Source organism: Pongo abelii, chromosome 6 (genome assembly GCF_028885655.2).
Source record: "Pongo abelii isolate AG06213 chromosome 6, NHGRI_mPonAbe1-v2.0_pri, whole genome shotgun sequence".
Lineage (NCBI taxonomy): Eukaryota > Metazoa > Chordata > Mammalia > Primates > Hominidae > Pongo > Pongo abelii.
The window spans coordinates 89,064,846-89,092,035 of NC_071991.2; the positions used below are offsets into that span (position 1 = coordinate 89,064,846).

The 27,190-nt window shown below is 39.0% G+C and overlaps 1 protein-coding gene across 4 annotated transcripts in view; it reads left to right on the plus strand.

The window, feature by feature from the left end:
- ABCB4 (ATP binding cassette subfamily B member 4) overlaps positions 1-27,190 on the plus strand; it is an 85,450-nt gene that overhangs the window by 48,034 nt on the left and 10,226 nt on the right. For all 4 annotated transcript variants that reach the window (XM_054559565.2, XM_063726091.1, XM_054559566.2 and 1 more), the window contains 11 exons: positions 2,744-2,914; positions 5,606-5,752; positions 7,434-7,538; positions 9,577-9,654; positions 11,013-11,096; positions 12,118-12,321; positions 15,913-16,013; positions 17,605-17,745; positions 20,245-20,401; positions 21,404-21,601; positions 23,157-23,363. In XM_054559565.2, the coding sequence (XP_054415540.1) occupies positions 2,744-2,914; positions 5,606-5,752; positions 7,434-7,538; positions 9,577-9,654; positions 11,013-11,096; positions 12,118-12,321; positions 15,913-16,013; positions 17,605-17,745; positions 20,245-20,401; positions 21,404-21,601; positions 23,157-23,363 (1,593 nt within the window). The remainder of the gene's footprint in view (positions 1-2,743; positions 2,915-5,605; positions 5,753-7,433; positions 7,539-9,576; positions 9,655-11,012; positions 11,097-12,117; positions 12,322-15,912; positions 16,014-17,604; positions 17,746-20,244; positions 20,402-21,403; positions 21,602-23,156; positions 23,364-27,190) is intronic.

Here is a 27,190-nt window from a genome sequence, read left to right on the forward strand (position 1 = left end):
AGGAATACATAAAATGTTACTTTAAATCCATTTTAGTTTTCATTTCATGAGTGGTTACCAAGCATCTGTGATTTTGCCCATAATGACAGGTTGAATCCTCAAGTGAGATAACCACTTGGCTGTCCTATTTTCATAAGCTCTTGTAAGAATGACCTCTGCTTCCATCAGGACTTGGATTGGGAGATGCTAAAGAGATACAGACAGCTCTGACCTTTCTATATCAAATTCCCAAGCTTACTTTCTTAGGAAAATGTGTACATTTGAAGACTGAACAGTGAGTGGTCTGGCATGATAGAAATCTGTCACCAACTAGGCAATAGCTTTGAGCAAGTCATTTAACCAAATTGGGTTTTGTTATCCTCACTTGCTAAATGAGGAGGGGCTTGAGGTAAGATGACCTCTGATATTCTACCAGCTCTGGCATTCTGTGATTCTCAGCCCCTTTGAATGGTTCCACCTGGGTACCCCCACATTTCCCATTTCTGATTTGAGTTTTGCCCTCCCACTTACTTGGTGAGGCTGGAGAGATGAGGGAAAGACCCATTGTGAGCCTGAGAGTCAGCAGATGCTCAAGCTAATGCAGTACTCTTTTCTCAAGTCTCAAAGACCAACCTGGTTTTCATTCAACCTTGTTTTGGTGTTGTTTCTAACAAGTATCACTGCTTTTCCATTAGGTAGACTGTTGGCTCTTAGTTGTTTCTTTTAAGTGTATCTTAATTTTTTCTGATTATAAAGGTAATGCATTCTTTTTAAAAATCAAGCATTTTTTAAAAAATCCAAACATGTACATTCTAGAAACTTGAAAGTCATCATAAGCCAAATCCCTACAAATAGCCACTGATAGCCATTTCGTATTTATTTTTCATCTTTGCCAGCTTAAAAGAGTTAAACAGTATCTTCAAATTTAACTATTTATAAGATTGAGCATATTTCCACATTTTTATTGGCCATTTACATTTTTCTTCCTCTGTGAAAGTATTTGTTCCTGTATTAGAGTATTTTTCTGTTGTGTTGTTCATAATATTCTCATTGATTTGTGAGAACTCTTTACATAAAAAGGAAATACACTCTTCTCTTGCATGTATTGGAGAGATTTTTTTTTCCTGCTTTGTTCCTTTCAATTTCACTTTGTTGTATTTGGCTGCCATAAAGAAGCTTTAAAATTGTATGTAATTAGGTTGTCAGTTTTTTCCTCCATGTCTTCAGGATTTGAGGTTGTTCTCTGAAAGGATATTCATCCCATTTCCTTTCAGCATTTATTGTTCTGCTCTTTTACAATTAAATCTTTAAGACAACTGAAGTATATCTGGGTGGAAGAAATGAGGGCTATTGGTTTTAAATAGATACTTTTTAACACCTGGTGGAAAAGTAGCTATCTTGGCTTGGAGCTCAATGACCTTTCAGCTGAAGCACCCAACACCAACTGAGTGTTTTAGGTCAGGCACAGAAAAAATATTATGAAAGAGACAGGTAATGTTCATTTGGTCATAGAAGGAAGCTAAAATCTGAATGGGCTTATTGGAAGAACTGTCCATTGAGATGGACCTCTTGATAGCATGGATGAGATTACAAAAAGAGGAAAAGTTCTGGAGAGGTAATTCATGAGAGGTGGTCTGGTTTGACTTGCCATGAGCTAGATTTTTGGAGATCCAGGCTTGGGCAGGTAGTGGGAAGCTGGGGATGATTTTGAGCTGCCTTTAGGAAGATAAATCTGGTAGCAGTGTGGGAACAGATGGCAGTGAGAATGCAAGGGATCAATTACAAAGTCTGTAGCCTAGGTTGGTTTTTGTTGAGAGATGGTATAAAATTGATTCAGTAATGAGCAAATAAGGAAGTCCACCAAGCAGAATATATCACTGCAATGTGGTTCAAGGCAATATATAAGCACATGGGCAGTGTTCTGTCAGATGTTGAATGAGCAACTGGAAAACTAAGAGATCATGATTGGCTATTGTATGTACAGTAAGGCACTAGCCAAAGGATTGGGTTCAGGGCAGGTCTTGAAGGGAGGAGCAAGAACAAGACACTACTACAAGGACTAAGACCCTGAACAAACTATTAAGATGTGTAGTTGGACATGGAGGAAGCAAATAGGGAACCAGACCAAAGTCCAACTCCAGCAGGGCTTGATGTTCCCTCACCCTTACTAGGCAGTGAACTAGAAGTCCTTAGATCACCACCCCCACCCCCATTCCCATTAAAAAGAGAACTGATCTCACAGCCAGCAATGAGGCTGAGCCTGCATGTTGGGTCTCGTGGGCCGAGGTGTGCATCAGAGCAGGACTGTCAGGAAGGAAGATGACCATACTCAGCCAGTCGAGGAAGACAGTCTTACCTCCCATGGGTAGTGACCAGGGCCTTTGATTCAGCTTTCCTTGTTTGTAGCTTTAAAAACAAGCCCTTGGTAGTGTTTCCATGTAGTCCTCTTCCCTTTCTTGGTGGCCATGACTTGTTCCCTGCATTATTGCATATTAAGTGAATTCCTATATACCTTCTGGATTACAAAAAGTGTGTCTTTAAATTTTTAGAAAATATTCTTATACTCCAATTTTCTTATTGTTCAAATTGAATTTAACCTTTCTATATAGTTTTCTAGCTATCCTTGATTGAGAAGCAGTTAGGAAATCTGAAAAGTTTGATACATGTAATATTCCAAATTGCTTTATGGTTCTAAACTTGGAGGTTACATCCATTTGGAGACACACACACACACACACACTTTAATGTCTTGATATTCTTTCAGACATCAGGAAGCCAGATCCAGTCAGAAGAATTTGAACTAAATGATGAAAAGGCTGCCACTGGAATGGCCCCAAATGGCTGGAAATCTCGCCTATTTAGGCATTCTACTCAGAAAAACCTTAAAAATTCACAAATGTGTCAGAATAGCCTTGATGTGGAAACCGATGGACTTGTAAGTTGTTTTTCACGTAAATTAAGTCTTTTACTTTGTAGTTTTGCTACAATTGTTGAAATTCTTAGCCTTGCAAATATTTTTCAGGCACGGATGACTGCTACTATGAGCCATACTCTTTGTAAAGAAAAAAGTTTTCAAATTTTAAATGTATTTGACAATGAATTGAAATCAGTTCCAATTATAAATGGATTTTCAAGGGAAAAAAATACAGAAATGTAGTCTTTATGCTGAGATGCTTAATATTAAAATTAAATTTGACATTCATCTTTGAGGTCCAGAGGTAATAAGACTGGTCCAAAACGAGAGGCCCTGATATTTGCTTATACTCTATTGGGTAGGATTATATTTGATTATCTATATTAGGAAACCCAGAATAGCATCCGTCTAAGCAAATTAAGAGTTTTTATTTCTGTTTCACATACCAAAATCTTAGAGGTGAAAAACCCAGGGCTAGAACAGTAGCTCCACAGTCCCCATAGACACAAGCTCCCTTCATCTTTATCTGCACTACCCTGGCATCAGGTTTCCATCCTCAGGGTCACTTATGATCTAAGGTGGCTCCTGAAGCCCTACCTATCACATATGTGGTCCAAGCAACAGGAAGAAACAAAGAGGTTTTCCAGAATTCCCACACAATACTATTACTTATAAGTCATTGGTCATAATTCAATCACATGACCATACTTAGCAATGAGTATGGAAAATTCAATTTTTGTTGTTGTTGTATGCATTGACATTCTAGATTAGATTGGAATTCTCTTACTTAGTAAAAGAGGAGAATGGTGAGAAATAGCAACGTTGGATTTAGGAGATTATTAATTCCAGTTAACAAATAATTTTATTTTTTTATTTTTAATTTTATTTTTTGAGACAGAGTCTTGCTGTGTTGCCCAGGCTGAAGTGCAGTGGTGCAATCTTGGCTCACTGCAACCTCCACTTCCCGAGCTCAACTGATTGTCCCACTTCAGCCTCCTGAGTAGCTGGGACTACAGGTGTGTGCCACCACACCTGGCTAATTTTTTTGTGCTTTTTGTAGAGACGAGGTTTTACCATGTTGCCCAGGTTAGAACAAATAATTTTATCATACAGAGGGAATCCATTACAAAAAAAAATTTCCTAATTTCAAGATATAGTTTTGATATATTTTGATGTTATTTGTTGATGAAGACTGAGTTTATTTTCACTCTTGTGTTGGCCTGAGAAAACTAATTCTACCAATAATTCATTGCATCTGTTTTTATCTGTGCACACTATTACTGCAGAAATTACAAGGACTCTCTTAGAGGTCTTAATCTTGGTATATTTATAGAAAGAAGAATAATAATTGTACCATTTTGGAGCTTCATTATTATAAGTAAGATAAGCAATTTCCCGTCTTTTGGCTATGAAATTATCCACTTTTCATTTCCTCATTTATTTTGAGAGTTATTTTGCTATCTGTTTAAACTCCAGTATTTTACGGGAGCACGTCTCTTGAAGAAATGCACAGAGAAGAGGGGGAGGCAGGAAATGCTGCAATCAACAAGATTGTCCCAAGTACCATCATAGGGAGAAAACAACATGCCAAAGGAGAGGGAGAGATTAAGTCTGATTAGAGGGACCTGTTTGTGTGCTGAAGAGCAGTAACCAAAGAAAAAGATTCATTCATTATGCTGGAGATAGGGACTTAAAGATAATGTTAACTAGGGAAGAAAAAAAACCCTGAAATACAGAAAAAATGGGTAATTTGAAAGAAGGCTCAGTAGAACCTACTTCTATATTCTCTGTTTTATAGAGATATAAATACAACCTTTCTCAGTGACCTCAAGCTTTTGGGATTCCATAGTCACCTCTGTCTCAAGTTTAATGTTAAACTGCTTCTATCATCAGAACATTCTTTATGAGACCTAAATCCTGCATGCTTGGCCAGACATTTAATTAAACATTTGCTGAGAATCTTATATGTGCCAGGAATTGGACTACTTTCTAGGAATATAAAGACATAATCTTTACCTTAAAAAAATGTTACATACTAGAAATGGAGATATGTAAACAAAAAAATCACAAACAAGCTAAGCTATGAAATCAGAGAAGTCTGCACAGGGAAAAGTGTGATAAGAGAAAAGAAATGTAATTAATTTGGTTTTGTGAGTTGGAACTATGGCACAGAAAAGGCAAGGTTTTGGGGTGAGGAGGCCAAGCCCATGTTCTCCAGTTAGTAATGGTTTCCTACATTTGCAAAGATGTTTATCCATCTACTCAGGTGTATTGTCTCATTTGACCCAGATATCATCCCTGTTAGAGAGGCAGGACTGTATCATAATATATGAGAAAACCGCAGCTCAGCTCATGTGGTCCAGCCATGACTGTCACACCAACACAGTGTTGTGTAACTCCAGAGCTGGATGCCAAGGTATTTGTGCCCAGATCCTGCTACCTCGCAGTCTGCTGAGGCCAGAATAGGGACAGGCTAAGCACCCCATGAAGGTTGTTTCTTGACTGAACAACCCATACTCAGCTTATGATGTGTAATCAGTAAACATTGTTAACATATTATAATATACTGTCCTACTCTCTAGTAGTTTGCTTGTCATTCTCTGCACCTAGTTTGCGAGTCCCTTGAGGGCAATGGCCATACCTTTTCTATGTCTACAGACTCTGGTAACTGTTGTGTCATCACCAGTTTGCCCTGATGTTTATATGTTCTAGGAAGCAAATGTGCCACCAGTGTCCTTTCTGAAGGTCCTGAAACTGAATAAAACAGAATGGCCCTACTTTGTCGTGGGAACAGTATGTGCCATTGCCAATGGGGGGCTTCAGCCGGCATTTTCAGTCATATTCTCAGAGATCATAGAGGTAAGTTTGCAAACATCACATAACAGCCTGAATTAAATCAATTCATCAGCTGCTGCTTCTCCCAACCTCACTGACTGGCTCCATTCTGGGATTAAGCAGCCTTAAATTAAACTAAGCCAAAGTCCTTAAATCCCTTTTGAGAAAGCTGTGAGGGAAAAGATAAGTAGCCTTTGAATCACTCTAACTTATGATATTAATGAAATTATAAAATGTAAAATCAATGAAGAAGGCATTCTAATGAGCTCTCTTCATTTGGTGAAACTGGTGTCAGACAATGATCCCCAATCTGTTTGTGTAGAGAAGCTGGTACACGTCGCACAGTGAGGTGGAGAGAGAGTGGAGCAGGGAGGGGTTAAAGTCATAGAGTTTAATAAGAGTCCAGGCACTGGGTATAGACTGGCCTCACCACTCAATAGCTCTCAGAACCTCAGTTTCTTCATCTATACAGTAAATCTACCTCATAACATGGCTAAGGATTAAGAGATTATGTAGGTAACTATCTGGAAAGCATTTAAGAGTGTGTGCCTTGTAGTAAGTACTCAAAAAGTGATAGCCACCCCATTTTAGCAATCCTTCCAAGGCTTGGGGAGTCCAAGACTAAGAAAGAAAACATACTAGCCAATCATTCAATTAATTGGGGGATATTTAAAGGAAGTTATCACAAATATAAAGCCTCTATCAATTCCATGAAATCCAGAATTCATATTCTACAATTTTAGTCAAGCTGTAACGTTATTGGAGAGACTTTGTTGTTGAGGATAAATAATTCTCCATCATGTTACAAGTTTATTATTTTTGTGATATTGGACATTGATCCACAATTAAGACCACAAGCCAAAAAATAAATAAATTAGAAAAGATCCTCCTCCAAATCTTTTAAAGTTTCAAAACAAAGCAAGCTCTGGCTGTCTTGCAATTCAAGGCAATGTGTACTATATATTTTGGGGCATCTGTTTGCCTAGTGCTGCTCCAGGCACTGGAGATACAGTGGTACACAAATAAACCAAGCTGTGCCCTCAAACAGCATGGTTTCTGTCGGGGAAGACATGCAACAGACAAACAAAAAAATAACCCCACAAACATGTAACGTGTTGAGGGGTAACAAGTGTTTTAAAAGATGGGTAGGGTAATAGAGAGGTGTTAGCTGGGGGTGCTGTTTCAGATAGGATGCTCAGGAAAGGCCCTTCTGGGTGGAAGCCTGACGGAATGAGAAGTGGAGGGCTGGGGCAGAGAGGAGTCACAGGGAGCAAGGGACATATAGGAAGAGGAACAAACGCTAAAATGTGCAACCACTCACAGTCCATATGCAGTATGTCAACCTGTGTTAATAACCATGCAGTCAGAAAGTAGAATAGAGATTACCAGGAGCTGGGAGGAGGAGGGAATGGGGAGTCATTGTAATGGTATCAAGTTTGGGAAGTTTGGGAAGGCAAAAAGTTCTGCAGATGGATACTGGTGAAGGTTGCACAACAATGTGACTGTACTTAATGCCACTGAATTACACACTTAAAAATGGTTAAAATGGTAAATTTTGTGTTATGTATATTTTACCACAATTACCAAAACCCTACATATTTGAAGTCTAGTTTTAAACATGTGACACTCAAGCCACTATTTATGAGAGGAATGAACAAGGATCAATTATGTAATCCAAGTGGGCGTTTTAAATATTCTTTTGTAGATTTTTGGACCAGGCGATGATGCAGTGAAGCAGCAGAAATGCAACATATTCTCTTTGCTTTTCTTATGTCTGGGAATTATTTCTTTTTTTACTTTCTTCCTTCAGGTAGGTACCCATGATTTGCCTTTCTCATCAAGTTTATAATTTAATTAGAGAAATTAAATTAAACCTAATGGAGCTTCCAAATTCTTACAGTGAAATAAATTGCAAACATGATTGGCATAAGGCTCTGCTGGAGGGTAGACTCCTTATCAGGGGGAACTGTGACTTCCCTGTGTCCTAAATTATATTACAAGTTTTCCCTCAGCAAACATTCATTACCAAGGACAAGAGACCTCAGTTTACTGCAGAACATAAGAGTAACTTAAATTCAACAGGTTGGGAACTGGGAAAGTACAGTCCAATAGCATTCTCTTTTCTGTTGTTACTCTTTATAGAATATCAAGTAACTTCTCTGATCTTTTCCTACTTAATTGATGAACTATTTGAAAGAACATAATATTTTGCATTCTAATGTTGTAGACCTGGCCAAAATAAACTAGTCAAACTCTCTAATTGTACTTTTCTACCCAGTTAGACTTCTCTGTAATTTATTTTGTCTCTTTAACCCAGTGGGCACCACATAGGCCTTTCAAATATAATACAATCCATCAAGTCAGCAAAATAGTGTTTCCTAGTCATGCCAGCATGCTTCTCTTTTATTATTGTTGAACCAATGGCAAAGTAAACCAAGTTTTTTATTTAGAAATCATTGCCCTACTAGACGCAATCAATGATCTGATCCAGCCCCAATCCCTGGCATGCTAGGGAGTGCAGCTAGAAAATGTGTTTCAGAGGCCGCAGGAACAGTGGGCTGATGCATAGAACCTGTAGCAATCTGCCAGCAAATGGAGGGGGAGGGCAGTCTGGTCCTGGACAAGGAACACCTGGGGCCAATTCACCGGGTACACTGATCATCCATCCCCCTGGCTTAGTAAACAGTTCTGATGTGCACTCCCCCATGTGCCCTTGGCACGGCTACCCCAACACTCACACTGTGGCTGGAGACTCACACATCCCAGAAGTAAGCCCACTTCTGGATATCTGGACTCCTCTCCAGTTTGGATGTGGTAATTAGAAAGTAGGAAATTGTACCAAAGAGGCTGGGGAAGGAAGAGTACCCTGATTGTGCCCCAATCTGAGTGCAGGTGGAGCTGTGACCAGGAACCAGCATACTCATTTGGATCTTGTTTCTAAGGACATCCTTCCTCTACACTGCATGAGCCAAAATGAATTCCTGTGTAGGACTTTGTTACTTCTGTATTAAACTGGTTTATTGGAAGTAGTAGGAACACACTGAATGTTGTAGTTAAACACAGTATCTTTGTCACTGAGATGTTGTCCTTCAAAGTTTTGAAAAATAAACCTATTTAGAATGGTTTAGAAGCCAGAACTGGACACCTTTAAGATTTTTGGCCTTTGATTCTAATGCATACTGATGATTTTGCAGTACATGAATTTGATGTGGGGGCTTTGAATTCGTATTTGGTCCTGGACTTTTGTTATTTAAATAGTTAACATACAAATAATGTAAAATCAATGTGAATATATGCACCTGTGTCAGAATACTAGCAACTGTTACCCACACAACGGGCAGGTTTGGTCACTTGGTGGGTTTCAACCCAATGACCACATCAAGGAGGATTTAGCAAAGGAATTTGATAACTTGTCACAAGTGAGGAGCTCACAGAGCATAGTTCCCAAAGCAGTATCTCCCCAAACTGGAGGCTGGGTCAGATTTATAGGCGTATGGTAATGAAGTGTGATCTGACTGGATCTTGCAATGACGTGATGCTGGGAAGCACCATCTGACTGGATCCTGCCATGGGATGGTGTCAGAGCTCAATCTGATTGAATCCTGCATCCTGCCATGTGGTGTCTGCTTCTTAATTCAGTCCCTGATTCTTGGTTCGGAGCACTTAGGTTCCTGCTATGGTTGCATGCTTGATTCATCTGGGGCTGCTCAGGTTATTAACATGACTTGAGGATCTGTGGCAACTGTAAAACAACTCATAACTTTGCTACATAAAAGTTGAACATGATTGGTCTGGTGCAATTACATACATAAAGATCAAAAGAGACCATAGCCTTTTTTCTTAACCAGGGTTTCACGTTTGGGAAAGCTGGCGAGATCCTCACCAGGAGACTGCGGTCAATGGCTTTTAAAGCAATGCTAAGACAGGTAGGAGTGTGTGCTGGAGAATGCCTTCTGATCTTTCACATTTCTTCCATATTAAGCTTCTTACTGTTCTTATTGGTATGTCGATATGCATGTTTTCCCCCCAGGGTATTCATGCAAGGATGGGGCAAAGTCCTGCAAATTGTCCTGGTCCTTCAAGAGCTAAAGACCTCTCATGGTTTTTTGTTTTTTTTCATAGAAATAGGCTTTATTTGGGTAGCTTTGGCTTATTCTGTAATTATCTCTCTCCATGTAGACACTATCATTTCGAAGACCTGTATCTCTTTTCTGGATCCTGTGCAGGCCCTGGTGAGTCCATTGAGACTCCAGGATGTCTTTAAACCAAGAAAAAGCTAGTTGGTAGCATTTAATCTCATGTACCACAATCTACCATACTGACTGTAGGTATCCTCAAATGTTAATAATTGAGTTTTGTTTATTTCTTATTTGAGGTCTATTTTCACATTAATTCACTTGTTTGTTTATTCAAACATTACTTATCATGTACCAGACACTGTGCTGGTGGCTGGTACTGTGCAATCCATTATTTGCTCTCCTGGTAAGTTCACATTCTAGTGCATGACATAGGAAAATATGCAAACATGAATTATCTATTTTTATAGAAAATGCCTAAGAGAGGGCCAGAATATTATCCATTCAATTGACGGGAACTGATTACATTTCTGTTCACAAACGGGCACATAGTAGGTAGTATATTCTGATTAAATCTGTTTACAAATCCTATTTCAGTATCTCCTAAACTCTTGCTATGCAGGAAAAAGTTTTTATGTGAAGGTAAAAGATGCCATGGATGAGTAGCTTACAATTAAAATCAAGTCTCAGACATGCTTCTTTTTTTATCCCTGTGGCTAACTGGAGATCAGACACACTTTTAATCAGTGTTTAAAAAAAAAATCAACCAAAGCTTGGTGAGAAACCAGGGCTTATTTTCTCCTGCCTAGAATCTATCAGAACAACATGTTTAAGACAGCTCCACCACCCTTTATGAGAGACAACACCATATCAGGGCAGAAGTGTCCATAGTGAAAGATGTGATGATTGGGTGAATGGAATGCCCACCAGCCTCCCAGCCTTGGGCAGAGCTGGCAAAGAGCATGGCAGCCATCTGGGTGAGCCCTGCCCCACTAGACCAGAGATGTTCTCCCTGCTACCACAGAGCAGTCAGGAAGCTGGGTTCTGCTAGATTTTGGGGGTGTGTGCTCAGAGCAAGGCCAGGGACTCTACAGTGCATATGAGGTCTCCCCTAAATTTCCTCAGCATTGGAGCTTTGGGAGGCTTTGTCTGGTTTTCTTTGCTTGTTTTAATTTTGAACTAATATAAAGGTGTATTTTATGCCATAGGACATGAGCTGGTTTGATGACCATAAAAACAGTACTGGTGCACTTTCTACAAGACTTGCCACGGATGCTGCCCAAGTCCAAGGAGTATGTAGACTGCACTCTACTTGTATTTTTTTACATAACATGGTTTTAGATAAGCATATAGCATACGCGCACTTGTTAAGATGCTTCCAGCTAGAAATAGCAGAAAGCTCAAATCAAAACTGTTGTAAACAATAAGCGGAAGATTAAACTTCAAGGTTGATTGACCCACTGCCCCCTCCAGATTTAATCCAGAATCCAGGTTCCCATCATTGCCTTTGGCTTTATCCCAAGGCTGATTCCCTGCAGTCACAGGATGGCTGCTAATAGTAATTAGAACTACAAGCTTCCTTATTTCCCATCCAGTGAAAGAGAGCACACACCTCTACTTCAACCACCAAACAAAACCCTTTGCTGAAATCTAATTCGTGCTAATTTGGGTCACATGCGCCACCCTGAACCACTGTCTCCAGGGGACGGTGGTTTTCTGAGTGGCCTACCTCCCCACCCCTTTAGCGGAGGTGGGTTACTTTAAAGCTCACTGCTTCCACACAACAGGAGAAGGAGGAATGGATGCAGAGAGCCGACTGCAATGTTGCTACAGCCACCTTTGTTTTCTGAGTGGTACAACACTAATTCATCCTTATATGTGCTTTGTGGTGGATTGTCTCTTAGGACACAAACCCTTTGTAACAACAGATGGTCTCTTTCCCTTTTACACTTTTGAATTAAATGGTCTTTAAAATTACCCAGGTACATTGGAGTTAGTTTCCTCTTTGAACATTGTGTCTATGAAAAAATACATGCACCCCCAGTGCCCATCCACAAAGCAGAGAAGTTGATTACTTGGTTCTAGAATGTTGGTTCAGGTGGGCAGGAGAGGAATGAGAGTGTAAAGGCACAATGAAGAAAAGTCTGCAGAGCTTCATGAGTTAAGCACAGGTGTTGTGGGTTTATTGTAATGAAAGTAAGCCAATGTAGCTCAGGCACAGGACCCACTCATCATTCTGACCAAGAGGCTAAGGCTGGAGAGCATGCATTTGGAGCTTAAAACTACAGTTGCTTTGTGCTTTTTCTCTTCCAGGCCACAGGAACCAGGTTGGCTTTAATTGCACAGAATATGGCTAACCTTGGAACTGGTATTATCATATCATTTATCTACGGTTGGCAGTTAACCCTATTGCTATTAGCAGTTGTTCCAATTATTGCTGTATCAGGAATTGTTGAAATGAAATTGTTGGCTGGAAATGCCAAAAGAGATAAAAAAGAACTGGAAGTTGCTGGAAAGGTAGGTCAAATAAGGTTTCAATTGGTGTAAGTGTTGTTTTTAGACATGTGTCTTATTTGAATTATTTATCATGATATGCAGGCTTTAATAATTAAATGTGCTCACTACAACTAATAATTGTCAATTGTGTATGAAATATTTTACTGTATTAATGTCTAGAACTTAAATATAAGGTGATTAACATAAAACGTTTAGCCTATAGAAAGCACTTAACATAGTTATGATAAAAAACTTCTGAATATTCAAAGTGCATTTCATTTTACTTCGTGTCCCAATGCTACTGTTTGGACAAATGTCATCCCTGTTTCACAAACCTTCATGCAGAAGACTGTAAGTGAATTGTTCAGGGTCGGACATGTGCTGGCATTTAAGAGATCCTCTTCTTCTTGGCTGTGATTTCTATAATTAAGATGGCAGCCACCAGTGGCAGTAATGCCTCGATTTTGTGGTTCTCACTATAATGGCAATTGGGCTTAACATTTACTTGAGCCTTACTACGTGCCAGTTATTGTGCTACATATTTATATGCACCAATTTATTACATATTCACAATAATCCTATAAGGCAGGCACTATTGTTATCCCAATTTCAGAAATGCAGAACCTGAGATTCAAACAGAAGTTAGAGATTTGGCTGGGATTTAAGTTCAGGTCTAGTTTCAAAGCTCTTACCTCTACTATATGGTCTCTTTATATGTGTTTCAGTGTCTAAATCTACACATAAACATTTTATTTACACGTACATGCACTGAAATGTTCAAATGTAGATTATACCCATGAACATTTTTTGTCTTATTTATGTAATTATTATCTTTTATTGAAACATGAAGAAGTGAAGCAGATAATAAATATAAATTATGATATAGTTTTTATAGCATTGCACTTTACAAAGCCCTTTTACAAGCATTACTGCAACTGACCTTCACTAGTTATGAGAAGTGGAACAGACAGTATCTCTATAGGGAAGAAGGCATCAGAGACTGGGTGAGTGACTAGCTTCAGAGGCTCCATATTAAGGGGGAAGATAAACATTCGGACCAACCTTGTTTCCACTAAACCAATTATGTCTGGTGAAATCCTTTCCTGTCCTCTTGTAATCAGCATCAGCTGCCGCTGCATGCAGCATTAGGTATAATAGTATCTCCAGGTTTCCATCAGAATGCACTCTCCTCATTTTCACGCTGCATCCTCTCCAGGACTTGGAGCTTGCTAGGACAATATGTGGTTCCCAGGACTTGGGAACCCCTAGGTGTCCAGAGTTCTTGAAGATTCTCTTGGCTGCTGGCTGTGGGTACTTTAGGGCATCATTTCCTTGACTTCTGAGTGTCTCAACTAACTGCTGAAGAAACACTGTGTAGCTGTGTTTCTTCCCCTGCCCCTCAATCCTGCTTCTTTCCACATTTCATATGGGAGAATGGTCAGTTGGATGGAATGAAAATAAACTTTTCTTAGACAAGTTACATGATAGAAAACACCTTGAATCTAGTTAATAGTCTTAACTCCATTAATTGTTAGAATTTTGTCAGAGTAGAGCAGGTAGAATTGAGCAGTATTGAAACAAAACAAAATCTTGGGTTATTAGCTTTGGTCTTGCTACTCACAGTGTGTAAGGCTGTAGAAGATCCCCAACTTCTCTGGTCCTCACGTTCTACCTTAGTAAAACGAGAAATTGTACCAGATACTGTCCCAAGTTCCTTCCAGCTAAAACCCTGTTATTCTAAGGATCAGAGATTGAATAACTCAGACTGGCCAGTTTAATTTTTTTTTAGTAACTACTTTAACCTAATAGGGTTATGAAAGATGAAAGATTATGAAATATGAAAGATTTTAAATATGAACGATTAAAAATTTTTTAAATGTTAATATCAGCAGTTCAATCATAGTTCAATATTGTTTACTCAGTCAGCACTTGATTGAGAATAAGAGTCGGAAAGAAGTTTCTAGAAAAACCCCAAATCACTGTTTATTTAAAAAGAAATGCTCCCATTTACCTGGGTACAGTTTCATCATCGTTAAAGTACAACAGGGTTTGAGGTATTCCCATCCCAATTTTCCAAAAAGGGCTTGGTAGTGAGGGTGTTGGTTACTGGGCAGGGAGTAGGGAGGGAAGACTGGCTCATAACCATCTTGACCCAGGCCCTGTCTGGTCACTGAGATTAAGGGCCCTCTGTGCCAGAGCTAACCCGCAAAGCAGTTGACCCATGACTAGAATGTCAAGAGGAGTGTCAAGTCATTACTGGTTTCTCCTTGTGTAAATTACACAGCAGGGGTAGCAAAATAGCATAATGGCTTAGGAACATGGACTCCACATCAGATAGCCTGGGTTGGTATTCTTGCTTTGCTACTTATTAACTTTAGAACTTAAGGCAATTCAGTTAACTTCTCTGTGCCTCGGTTCTCTCATCTATGTAAATAGGAATAGTATTTACCTTTCAAGATTGTGAAGCTAAATGAGATCATATCGGTGAATGAGGTAATACTTGGACATAGTAAAAGCTCAGTAATTTTTCTCTATTCTCATAATTGCTATCTGTTGTATCTTTATTACAAATGAAAAATCTATGGTTATTCAGTCTCAAGCATCAAATATCTTCCTTTCAGCTCATTACAGAAGCTAAGAACCGAGGCAAAAAAAAAGTCTTAAAGCTGTTAAAAGCCTAAAATTAAGATCTTATGCTCCGTGTGCTGATGGTTTAGATGACTCAACTACAGAAGTAAGATTTAGACTAAATAGCTATGTCACAGACAATGAACATTTGTCAAGGGTGGTTTGGCTATAAGAATCAGAAAACTGCTCTGGCTAGTTTGGGTAAAAGCAATTTGATATAAGGATACTCCAAAGTGCAAGAAATACAGGCAGTTTGTGTTTAACTGGCTCTTACAGCCACAGGCTCTAATATCTGAGTCTTCCTATACATCTATTCTATTCCTTGGATGCTGATATTCAGACCAGCTTCTTACACATACCCAATGTGACATCAGCCTCTGAAGCCACAGGGCCTCACAGTTCAAACTTGTGTCCAGGGCCAGGAAACCAAATCTGATTGACCCAGATTAGTCAGATGTCTGCCTCTGATTTAATCACGGATTTAAAGCATGCTCATGTTGTTTACAATTGGGATCTCCTTCCCATTGTGGGTGGACAGCTTTTATAAGAAGTTACACTCAGGGAGGAAATAATTGGCAGCTCCAATAGGCCCTTAGAAATCACAGCCTAATCCTTTCTTCTAGGACTCTGCCTTGTGAAGAAAGCAAGGCCACAAAGGGGTTGTGACTAAGGCCAGTCATGTAACTGCCTGGTGGCAGGCGGGGAATAGAACCAGGCCCTTGGTTCCCAGGCCACAGTTCTTGCTCTTAGCTGATCAGCCTTCCTGGGCGTACAGACTTGCCTACCATACTTAGCACAGCCAGAAGTACCAGTTTTGTCATAAAGCTAGTCTTGAACATATTATGCCTTTTGTTTTTAATTTAAAGGAAATTAAAGCCTATCAACGTAACCTTCAGGATACTTTTGACAGAGCCCTAGGGCTTATTTTTCATTATTTCAGAAGTAAAAACACCACTTCTAATGAAGGTCTATTCTCTGTTACAGATTGCAACAGAGGCAATAGAAAATATTAGGACAGTTGTGTCTTTGACCCAGGAAAGAAAATTTGAAACAATGTATGTCGAAAAATTGTATGGACCTTACAGGTAATGAACCATATGATTCCTGCTAGGAACCTAGCACTTTCCTAAGGCTGAATTATTGTCCCAAAAAGATAATAAAAGCTCTGCTGCTCCAAACAATGATATGACTATAAGGGTGACCTTTTTTCAATAATCCTGTCACTGAAAATAAGTAGCTTTTTGATGTGACTAGGACACAGAATTATATTTTTTTTACATCTTATGCAAACAATAAGAATAGGTCTCCAGGAGGTAAAAGATACAGAGAATTGCACAGTCTTTGGTTATCAGTGCAGGCAACATAAATAACCTATCTGGGTGACTTAGGACATTCCTTTAAGAAATTGCAGTGCGTAGACTTTTTTGCAGTGTGTAGACTGAACCAAAAGTGAGGCTTGCTATTGGGTATGTTCCAGAGGAAAGTATTTCATTTGTTCTCTGAATGAGGACCAGATCCAACCTACTCTGAAGATAAAGAAACACAGCCTATTTCAGTGGTTTATAGTTCAGCAATTCAAGAAACTCCTAATGGCACCATTTGCCACTCATTTCCACTACAGCTTGATTTTATAAATGAGTATGTTTTAACACAAACAAAGTTGAACACAACTTAGATTACAATTTTGCAGACTGGAACAGTAGTTTTGAACACTTGCAAATTTGAACAGATATCTTCAAAAGTCTCAATTTATGCCATCTCCTCAGTTATGCACACTTCATATGATACTAAAGAACGTGCAGCTACATCTTTGTGTCCATTTGATGTTTGACATATAAACATGTATGCACCATTAATGATGACATATTTTTAACTTCAAGGAGGGTTACGGAAGAATAGAAAGCTGAAGCTAATTATGAACTTGGTTATAATTTAAAGATTCAATAGCATCACAGAATGCTCAAGTTTTGTAACACCATGTTCACAGCACATAAGTTAAACCATCCAAATTAGTAATACTTTGAATTTTTCCTTTTGCCAAAAATGCCCTCATATTTGAGAATAACTCAATTATAGTTCTTTTGGAGGATTCAGAAGCCAATAAAGTATAGCATCAGGTCAAATTAGAAACTGTGCAAAATAAATTATATACAGGTGCTGGCAGGGTCTTGCTTGGGAAAGGACTTCTGGTGTATATCTATGTAAACTTCAGGGACTCAACTTTTGTGAATCTGAAACATGAATTTTAACCTAACAGAGTACAATTAGTTACAGGAAACAACGTAATAGTAGTAAATCACATTCAGATAATTCAAACTTAAATTCAGATCCTGACATTTTAGGTATTTTTGAAAAAACAACTATGCTTACATAATAGGAGTTGAACATTGGAGTCATCAGATAATATGTAATAATATCAGTTATCATTTGAGGAACCACTATGAACTAGGCACTGTGCTAGACATTTATATGGTTTTTAATTGTCAAAACAATTCTGCATTACAGTGATTATTTCCATGGTATAAATGTTTAGAGAAGTTATCATTTACCCAAACTAATATAACTGGAGGTGGAACTTAAACCCACTCAGCCAGACTTAGAAGCTGTGCTCTTTCCACTACACAGCGCTAAGGGAGGCTGAAGAGATGGTTACAAGTATATTGATTTGCTTTTCAGGAATTCCGTGCAGAAGGCACACATCTATGGAATTACTTTTAGTATCTCACAAGCATTTATGTATTTTTCCTATGCCGGTTGTTTTCGATTTGGTGCGTATCTAATTGTGAATGGACATATGCGCTTCAGAGATGTTATTCTGTAAGTAGCTTTAGAATTATTAATATTATTCTATAATAAGGTTTTAGTAGGTTTATGCAAAAGTTTAGAGTAGGAAAAAAACGACTCCTGTGTCCAAAGATGAGGTCAGGGATTTAAATTTACCACAGTTTCCATCCTGGCAGGCACAGAGATCTGATCTTGTTAATACTCCAAGTGCAGTTTCATTTTGCGGGCTACAATTAAGCTTATGAAAATGATCAGAAAGCACAGTTTTAGTTGTACATATAATCCTGGTCAGGATGATGCAAATCCTCTCATTATAGAATACAGGCAGAAAAAATCATAATTAGAAAGTTGCTGGCGACCATGGACTCAAAACAAGGTTATATAGCTTACTATTATCTACAACCAAAACATGGCCTGGAAAATGAGATGGGAATACTTGATGGAAGTCTGGCAAAGGCACTCTCTCCCTAACCAGGCCTGAGATGAGACAGCCCTGCCAACATTTGCCTCTCAGCCTCTCCTTTTTCCTTGGTTTCCAAGGCGAACTACTGGTCTTTCTGTTTGATGCCTTCTTTTCATAATGTGCTCAGCACATTCCATTAGGTTGCAATCTAGGCTTGAAAGAGGGAAGCCACTCTTTTTAAGATCATTTGGTATGTTTCTGCTCTGGTGGGATGATTTTAAAGTAGTGGTGAACAGCCATTTTTGAAATAGGGTCAAGACAAAAAAAAGCGAAAGTGTGTTAGAGCTGGTTTTTTTTTCATCCAAAATTAAAATTACCATGAAAAAGTGTATCTATATAATCTTTGTATCAGGATCCCAGCAGGAAACAAATGGCACAGCAAATGGGTTAATTGATGAGTTTGCTAAAGGGTCTATTTACAAAGGCCTGGGAAGTGTTAAGGTAAGCAGTACCCAAGAAGGAAGTTAACACCCCAGCAATACCCAGCTAGAAACTGCTACCACCCTAAGCCTAAAGGCAAGAGGAAGGAAAGATAGCCAGAACTCAGCATAGGTGCTTTCTGTGGTCTTTGATGGAGGGACAGCAACTGCACCAGCAATCTGACAAGAAAGAAGCCAAAGAAACAAATACCCTGGCCTCACTCCCTTCCAGCCTCCCTATCCTCTGCTGTGCCTTCCATTGGCCAAATCCTATGAAACCAGAGGACAAGAAAACCTTTTGATTCAGTTCATGATAGTTGGAATCCCCAGACATGGAGTAGGGGGATAGAAGGTAGAGATAGGTAAAAAGTGAGGAGTGATTTTGGGGGACAAATGGAACTAGCAGCTGGGGATTACAACTTAGAGTACAACTATTTATTGTATAAAAAATATTGAGAACATTTCTGAAAGTGAAAACCGTTGGAAAGTTACATTAATCCTGCTTCCTTTATTTTTTAAAATCATTGACATGTTAAATTATGGAAACCTAGACGACAGCTTTAGGCAGTACAGGGAAGCTATGCAGCCACATGTGGGTTGTTCATCACTATTTTAAAACTTAGTTTTTAGCAGCTCACCTTTTCATCAAGTATTTAAAGGAAAGCTTTACTATACCTCTCATCCCAGCCCCTAGGTATTAAAACCCATTTTTAATATTTTAGCTTTAGAAGTTTGGAGGTGAAAACTTAAAGTTCTCCATTATCACTAGAGAACTCTCACTCCTTTCTCTGGGGTAGTGCTGGTATCAGAAGTAAATTGCTTTGTGAAGTTGTAGATCTCAGGATCTTTAGCCCTTCCTAAAAGTTGTCATAATCAATATCCATCTTTAAAGAGCATATAATTAGAAAATAGAACTTTAGTTTAAGGTGACTTTTTTTTCCAGAGTGCTGTCAATAGTTATTTTAACTTTTATTTTAGGTTCAGGGGTACATATGCAGGTTTGTTAATACAGGCAAACTCATGTCATGGGGGTTGGGTGTACAGACCATGTCATCACGCAGGTACTAAGCATAATAACTGATAGCATAGTTGTTTTAATTGTAAATAAAAAGCTATTTCTAATAAAGGCTTATTTTCCCTAACAAAAATTCTTTACAGTGATGATGATTATCATTTGTGTGGTAGTATAAAAGAAACCACAAACTGGAAGTCAGGGCCGGAGCTTTATTAGAAAAAGCTTACTTGGAACTGATCAAGGCCCTTACACACTTTGTGCTTCAGTTCCCTCAACTCTAAAAAGAGTATAACCAGCAACTAAAATTAGCTGAGCTCACAGATCAGATTCAGTTATAAGCCTCTTCTTGAAAGTAAAAACCTTTGGGAAGTCACAGTAGTCCTAAGAAATTAGGGGCTACTATGCAAAGGGAGGTCAGAAAGCAAGTCGAGAAAAGGCAAACCCTCAGAAAGTGGATTTGCCCCTCTCCTAGATTTCTCTTGTTACTAGAATTTTATGAAAATGTATGTCGGGGAGAAAGGGGATGATTAAGGAGTAAAGGGAAAAAATACTGGTAAGCACTATACCTTTAGACTTTCAAACATCATGGAGTTAATTATAAAAGCTAATTTTTGAATTCCTCTACTTCTGTCTAGGGTGTTTTCTGCAATTGTGTTTGGTGCAGTGGCTCTAGGACATGCCAGTTCATTTGCTCCAGACTATGCTAAAGCTAAGCTGTCTGCAGCCCACTTATTCATGCTGTTTGAAAGACAACCTGTGATTGACAGCTACAGTGAAGAGGGGCTGAAGCCTGTAAGTTCTCTGATGCCTGATGATGCTTGATCAATTTTTCCCTAAGGTTTGCTGTCTGCTAGATTATAGCTACAGGATAAGTTTGTGATGATTACACCAACATGTGTTTCATTTAATTTGTAATATTTATATAGCTAATATTTGGGCAACTTGACTGGCATTTAAAAATTTTATAGGTGGTTTCAAGGACCCTGAAGTTTAGCACATCAAAATTAAAAAAAAAAGGAAAACCAGATATATTAGAACTGAATAGTTTCCACAAAAATTTAGTCATTTCCACATAAAGGTATAATTCTACCATGTTAACGCAATTAGCAATTTGACTTTAATCACTTTTTGTAATAGTTTAGGTGTAATTGGTAAGAAGGGCAGTTCGTTCACAATTTGAGAGTAATAATCCTATGCTTTATTATCTATAAAGGTAACTTAAACTCACATCTGAGTGTTCTTTGTATGACACAAGATGCTACACATTGTAATATACAAGCAGCTGTGTAGGTAAAGAGACTGGTACTTACACAGTCTTTCCAGGACTTTCCCAGGTATTTCATGTTCTGATAAAATTGCTGTGCCCAGTGAGTGAGATAAAGAAAGTGAACTTAAGAAACTCCCAGGGTTTGCCATCAGGGCTGTCCACTGAAACTTTAGGTAGAAACTGTTGCTAAATTTCCAAGCCTTTAGAGTCTTTTGGACACTGGCTTGATTCCAGCTTCAGAATAAGCAGTTTGGAAAGCTAGATGAATATCTTAAAGAAATCAGAAACTAAGTTAGATAACAACTCATGGTAATGACTTTTTGTCTAATCTCACTTATACCCCTATCTCTCACCTTCATTTCACACCATAATAACTTGCTATCAATATTAACTGGCACCAGAACTATACCAAATATGAATTTTATGTTTCTCTACTACAGTCTTTGGTAAAGTTTCCTTGAAATAATATTTCTTATTCCAATAATTATCAGGCCAATTATAATAGCAACATTTAAACATTTATCCAGGATAAATTTGAAGGAAATATAACATTTAATGAAGTCGTGTTCAACTATCCCACCCAACCAAACGTGCCAGTGCTTCAGGGGCTGAGCCTGGAGGTGAAGAAAGGCCAGACACTAGCCCTGGTGGGCAGCAGTGGCTGTGGGAAGAGCACGGTGGTCCAGCTCCTGGAGCGGTTCTACGACCCCTTGGCGGGGACAGTGGTGAGCACATTTCCTTATAACTTGATTGAAGGCTATATTTTAATTGGCCCAACCAATATTGTCATAATGGAAAATATTGGACAAATGTAGACCTAGAATCCTGTTTGATACAATGACCACATTCTATAAACCCCAAACTGGCACCATATCTGAGAAATATATGGGGACAATAGGACAGAATGTCTGGAATTCAGTCTAGCTCAGAAAATACTGCATATAAGGTTAATTTTTACCCTTTCATGGGCCTTTCCAGTCAGTCTGATTTTTCTAAGCAAATACTGACTTACTGGCTTATAAAGGTGAACTACAGACTCCTGCCCAAATTCAAAGCTGACTTCCAAAACAGGGTGCAACCTGCTTATTGCCTCCCCACCGCTTTCAGTTTTGCTGCCTTCTCTTACCTTGAATTCTAGGCTCTCAAACTTTGACTTTGATCCTCAACCTCCAGCCCTTTCATATTTGGCTTTTGTCATTGATTTTCTAGCATGTAGCCCCGTGGCTCTCTTCCTTGAGTGAAGACCAACTCTTACTGATAATGCTTGTATCTGTCATAACCTTGGGACAGCACCCATGACAGAGCCCTGGGAGCCTGTCCCCATTAGCCAGTCACCAAAGTGTTAAGCCTTGTTTAAGTTGTTTTATTAATAGTCGTTAAGCCTAAATCAGCCTTGTTAAGCCTAATTTAGTTGTTTCTCTCTGGAAATCTTCTGCTTTGCTATTATAACTATTCTGCAGGTAACACAGGCAAACCAGCTCACCAAAACTCTGTAAATATGATGTGCCAATACTACGGTGGGAATTTTTTTCTTTATTGAGATCAAGACTAGCTGGACTTGTGTCTATTCCTTTGCCTGTAACCTTTACCTTAGAGAAGGCTGTATTTTCAAGTACGTATTACAACCCTTCCCTAGGAGCACCATGCCTCCTGCCTATAGCAAGTAAAACAAAAAGAAAACCATCACCGCCAGCAAAAATAATCCTCCCAAAGACACTGCCCTTTGTAACTTGTTCCTTTTCCATGGGATTCTTGTCCTTAGTGCTATCAGAGAGGTGAGGGAAAGTTAAGGCTAGTAGTTTTCAGGGAAAAGAGAGGTAGAGGTAGGACCAGAGTCAACCAACTTTTGGAATCTGGGGGCCCTGCTTCTGATCAGCTTTTTCACTGCTGTGCATGGGGGAAGGGGAAATCAAGTCAAGGTGAAGGGTTAGGATTATTCTAGTGACAGCAGACCTGAGTGGGACACCTTGATGCAGGCTTCTTTAAGGCAGAGTAGGACACAGATGGCTGGAGGAGGGCAGACAAGGACAAAGAGAAGCGTGAAAAAAGAGGGTCAAATGTGCTACCATTTTGCCAGTTAGACCAAGATAGGGATGGCTTAATCACCATAAAAATCATCATGTTGGCCATGCTGGCCTCAATGGTATAAGTCTTGGAGGTTTATTGTTTTGCAGCTGCTGATGCCCTCATGCAACAATCCTCCAAATGGACAATCTAGTAACTTTTTAGTTTTTTTTCTTTTTTAAACCCTTCTTATAGTTTGTGGACTTTGGTTTTCAGCTTCTCGATGGTCAAGAAGCAAAGAAACTCAATGTCCAGTGGCTCAGAGCTCAACTTGGAATCGTGTCTCAGGAGCCTATCCTATTTGACTGCAGCATTGCCGAGAATATTGCCTATGGAGACAACAGTCGGGTTGTATCACAGGATGAAATTGTGAGTGCAGCCAAAGCTGCCAACATACATCCTTTCATCGAGACGTTACCCCACGTAAGTTAACAGGTAGCTGAAATCAGAAGAGACTATTTTTTATCCCCCAAACAATTACCAAAGTTATGCCAACAAAATCTTGTAAGAAAATATGTTGGTTTACTAACATTAACAACTTGGACAAGGCACTTCAGGATACCAAGCTTCCTTATTTGTAAATGGGAATACATTATGCCTACCTCATACAAATGTAGTGAGAAGCTCAAAACCACCATACTTCAGGCTACAGATTGGTGGTTGAGGGCCGCATTTAGACTGCAGTCATGTTTGGTTTAGCCCTATGGTACTTTTAAAACAACTGTAGTTTTTATTTTGAGATAATTATGGATTTACATGTAGTTGTAAGGAATACAGAGATCTTATGTACCCTTTACCTAGTTTCTGCCAATGACAATATCTTGCAAAACTAGTATACGGTATCACAAGCAGGATACAGACATTGATACACTCCACTCATCTTATTCAGACTTCCCTTGTTTTACTTGGCATTCATTTGCATATGGATTTAGTTCTGTGCAGCTGTATTACAGATGTGGATTCATAGATCCACTAATTAAGAACACTGGCCAGGCACGGTGGCTCACACCTGTAATCCCAGCACTTTGGGAGGCCAAGGTGGGTGGATCACGAGGTCAGGAGATCGAGACCATCCTGGCCAACATGGTGAAACCCTGTCTCTACTAAAAACACAAAAATTAACCAGGCGTGGTGGCGGGCACCTGTACTTGCAGCTACTAGGGAGGCTGAGGCGGGAGAATCGCTTGAACCTGAGAGACAAAGGTTGCAGTGATCCAAGATCGCACCATTGCACTCCAGCCTGGGCAACAGAGTAAGACTCCATCTCAAAAAAAAAAAAAAAAAAAAAAAAAGATACAGAACATTCTCATCTCCATAAAGATCCCTCATATTGTCCTTTTAGAGCCATGCGTATATCCCTTCCTCCCTCTCTCACTCCTCCCAAACTCTGGCAAACATGAATCTGTTCTCCGTTTGTATAATTTTATATTTTAAAAATGTTTTTTTTTATTATTATTATACTTTAGGTTTTAGGGTACATGTGCGCAATGTGCAGGTTAGTTACCTATGTATACATGTGCCATGCTGGTGTGCTGCACCCACTAACTCGTCATCTACCATTAGGTATATCTCCCAATGCTATCCCTCCCCCCTCCCCCCACCCCACAACAGCCCCCGGAGTGTGATGTTCCCCTTCCTGTGTCCATGTGTTCTCATTGTTCAATTCCCACCTATGAGTGAGAATATGCGGTGTTTGGTATTTTGTTCTTGTGATAGTTTACTGAGAATGATGGTTTCCAGCTTCATCCATGTCCCTACAAAGGACATGAACTCATCATTTTTTATGGCTGCATAGTATTCCATGGTGTATATGTGCCACATTTTCTTAATCCAGTCTATCATTGTTGGACATTTGGGTTGGTTCCAAGTCTTTGCTATTGTGAATAATGCCGCAATAAACATACGTGTGCGTGTGTCTTTATAGCAGCATGATTTATAGTCCTTTGGGTATATACCCAGTAATGGGATGGCTGGGTCAAATGGTATTTCTAGTTCTAGATCCCTGAGGAATCGCCACACTGACTTCCACAATGGTTGAACTAGTTTACAGTCCCACCAACAGTGTAAAAGTGTTCCTATTTCTCCACATCCTCTCCAGCACCTGTTGTTTCCTGACTTTTTAATGATTGCCATTGTAACTGGTGTGAGATGGTATCTCATTGTGGTTTTGATTTGCATTTCTCTGATGGCCAGTGATGATGAGCATTTTTTCATGTGTTTTTTGGCTGCATAAATGTCTTCTTTTGTGAAGTGTCTGTTCATGTCCTTCGCTCACTTTTTGATGGGGTTGTTTGTTTTTTTCTTCTAAATTTGTTTGAGTTCATTGTAGATTCTGGATATTAGCCCTTTGTCAGATAAGTAGGTTGTGAAAATTTTCTCCCATTTTGTAGGTTGCCTGTTCACTCTGATGGTAGTTTCTTTTGCTGTGCAGAAGCTCTTTAGTTTAATTAGATCCCATTTGTCAGTTTTGGCTTTTGTTGCCATTGCTTTTGGTGTTTTAGACATGAAGTCCTTGCCCATGCCTATGTCCTGAATGGTAATATGCCTAGGTTTTCTTCTAGGGTCTTTATGGTTTTAGGTCTAACGTTTAAGTCTTTAATCCATCTCGAATTGATTTTTGTATAAGGTGTAAGGAAGGGATCCAGTTTCAGCTTTCTACATATGGCTAGCCAGTTTTCCCAGCACCATTTATTAAATAGGGAATCCTTTCCCCATTGCTTGTTTTTCTCAGGTTTGTCAAAGATCAGATAGTTGTAGATATGTGGCGTTATTTCTGAGGGCTCTGTTCTGTTCCATTGATCTATATCTCTGTTTTGGTACCAGGACCATGCTGTTTTGGTTACTGTAGCCTTGTAGTATAGTTTGAAGTCAGGTAGTGTGAGACAGAGAGCCAAATCATGAGTGAACTCCCATTCACAATTGCTTGAAAGAGAATAAAATACCTAGGAATCCAACTTACAAGGGACGGGAAGGACCTCTTCAAGGAGAACTACAAACCACTGCTCAAGGAAATAAAAGAGGATACAGACAAATGGAAGAACATTCCATGCTCATGGGTAGGAAGAATCAATATCGTGAAAATGGCCATACTGCCCAAGGTAATTTACAGATTCAATGCCATCCCCATCAAGCTACCAATGACTTTCTTCACAGAATTGGAAAAAACTACTCTAAAGTTCATATGGAACCAAAAAAGAGCCCGCATCGCCAAGTCAATCCTAAGGCAAAAGAACAAAGCTGGAGGCATCACACTACCTGACTTCAAAAAATGTTTTATAAAAATATATACAGTATGTAAACTTTTGGGATTATCTTTTGTCATTCAGCTAATTCCCTGAAGTTGTGTGTATTCATAGGCATTGCTTTTTATTACTGAGTGATATTCCACAGTGTGGATGTACCACAGTTTAACCATTCACCTGTTGAAGGATAGCTGGGTTATTTCCTGTTTCTGGCTATTGCAAATAAAGCTGCTATAAATACTTGTATACAGGTTTCTGTATGAATTCAAGTTTTTATTTCTTTGGGATAAACATCCAGGAGTAGAACTGTGGAGCAGTATGGCAATTTCATGTTTAGTTTATTAGCCACTGCTAAACTGTTTTCCAGAGTGGCCATCCCATTTTACATTCCTACCAGCAATGTTGAAGTGATGTCCTTTCTCTGAATCTTTGCCAGCATTTACTGTTGTCGTTAGTTTTTATTTTTACCACTCTGATAAGAGTGTAGTGATACATCACTGTGGCTTTAATATGCATTTCCCAATGGCAAATGATGTCGAACATAGTTTTTTATATGCTTATTTGCCATCTATATATCCTCTTGGTGAAATGTCTCCATGTTGTTTGCCCATATTCTAATTGGATTTTTATCTTTTACTGCTGAGCTTTTGGAAGTTTTGTTTGTTTGTTTAACATATTGTAATTACTGTTGGATATGTAGTTTGTAAATGTTTTCTCCCAGTCTGTAGCTTGTTTATTCATCCTATAAGAAAGTCTTTTGCAGAGCAAAAGTTTTACTTTTGATGAGGTCCAATTTACCAATTCTTCCTTTTATGGATTATGCTTTCAGTGTCAAGTCTAAGAACTTGTTGCCTAGCCCTAGGCCCAAAATATTTTCTCCATGTTTTTTTCTAAAAGTTTTATAGCTTTACATTTTAAATTTCAGTCCATGATCCATTTTGAGTCCACTTTAAACATGTGTAGCTCTGGAAGGATGGCTTGAGGTCCCTAAAAGTGATGGCAGGGACA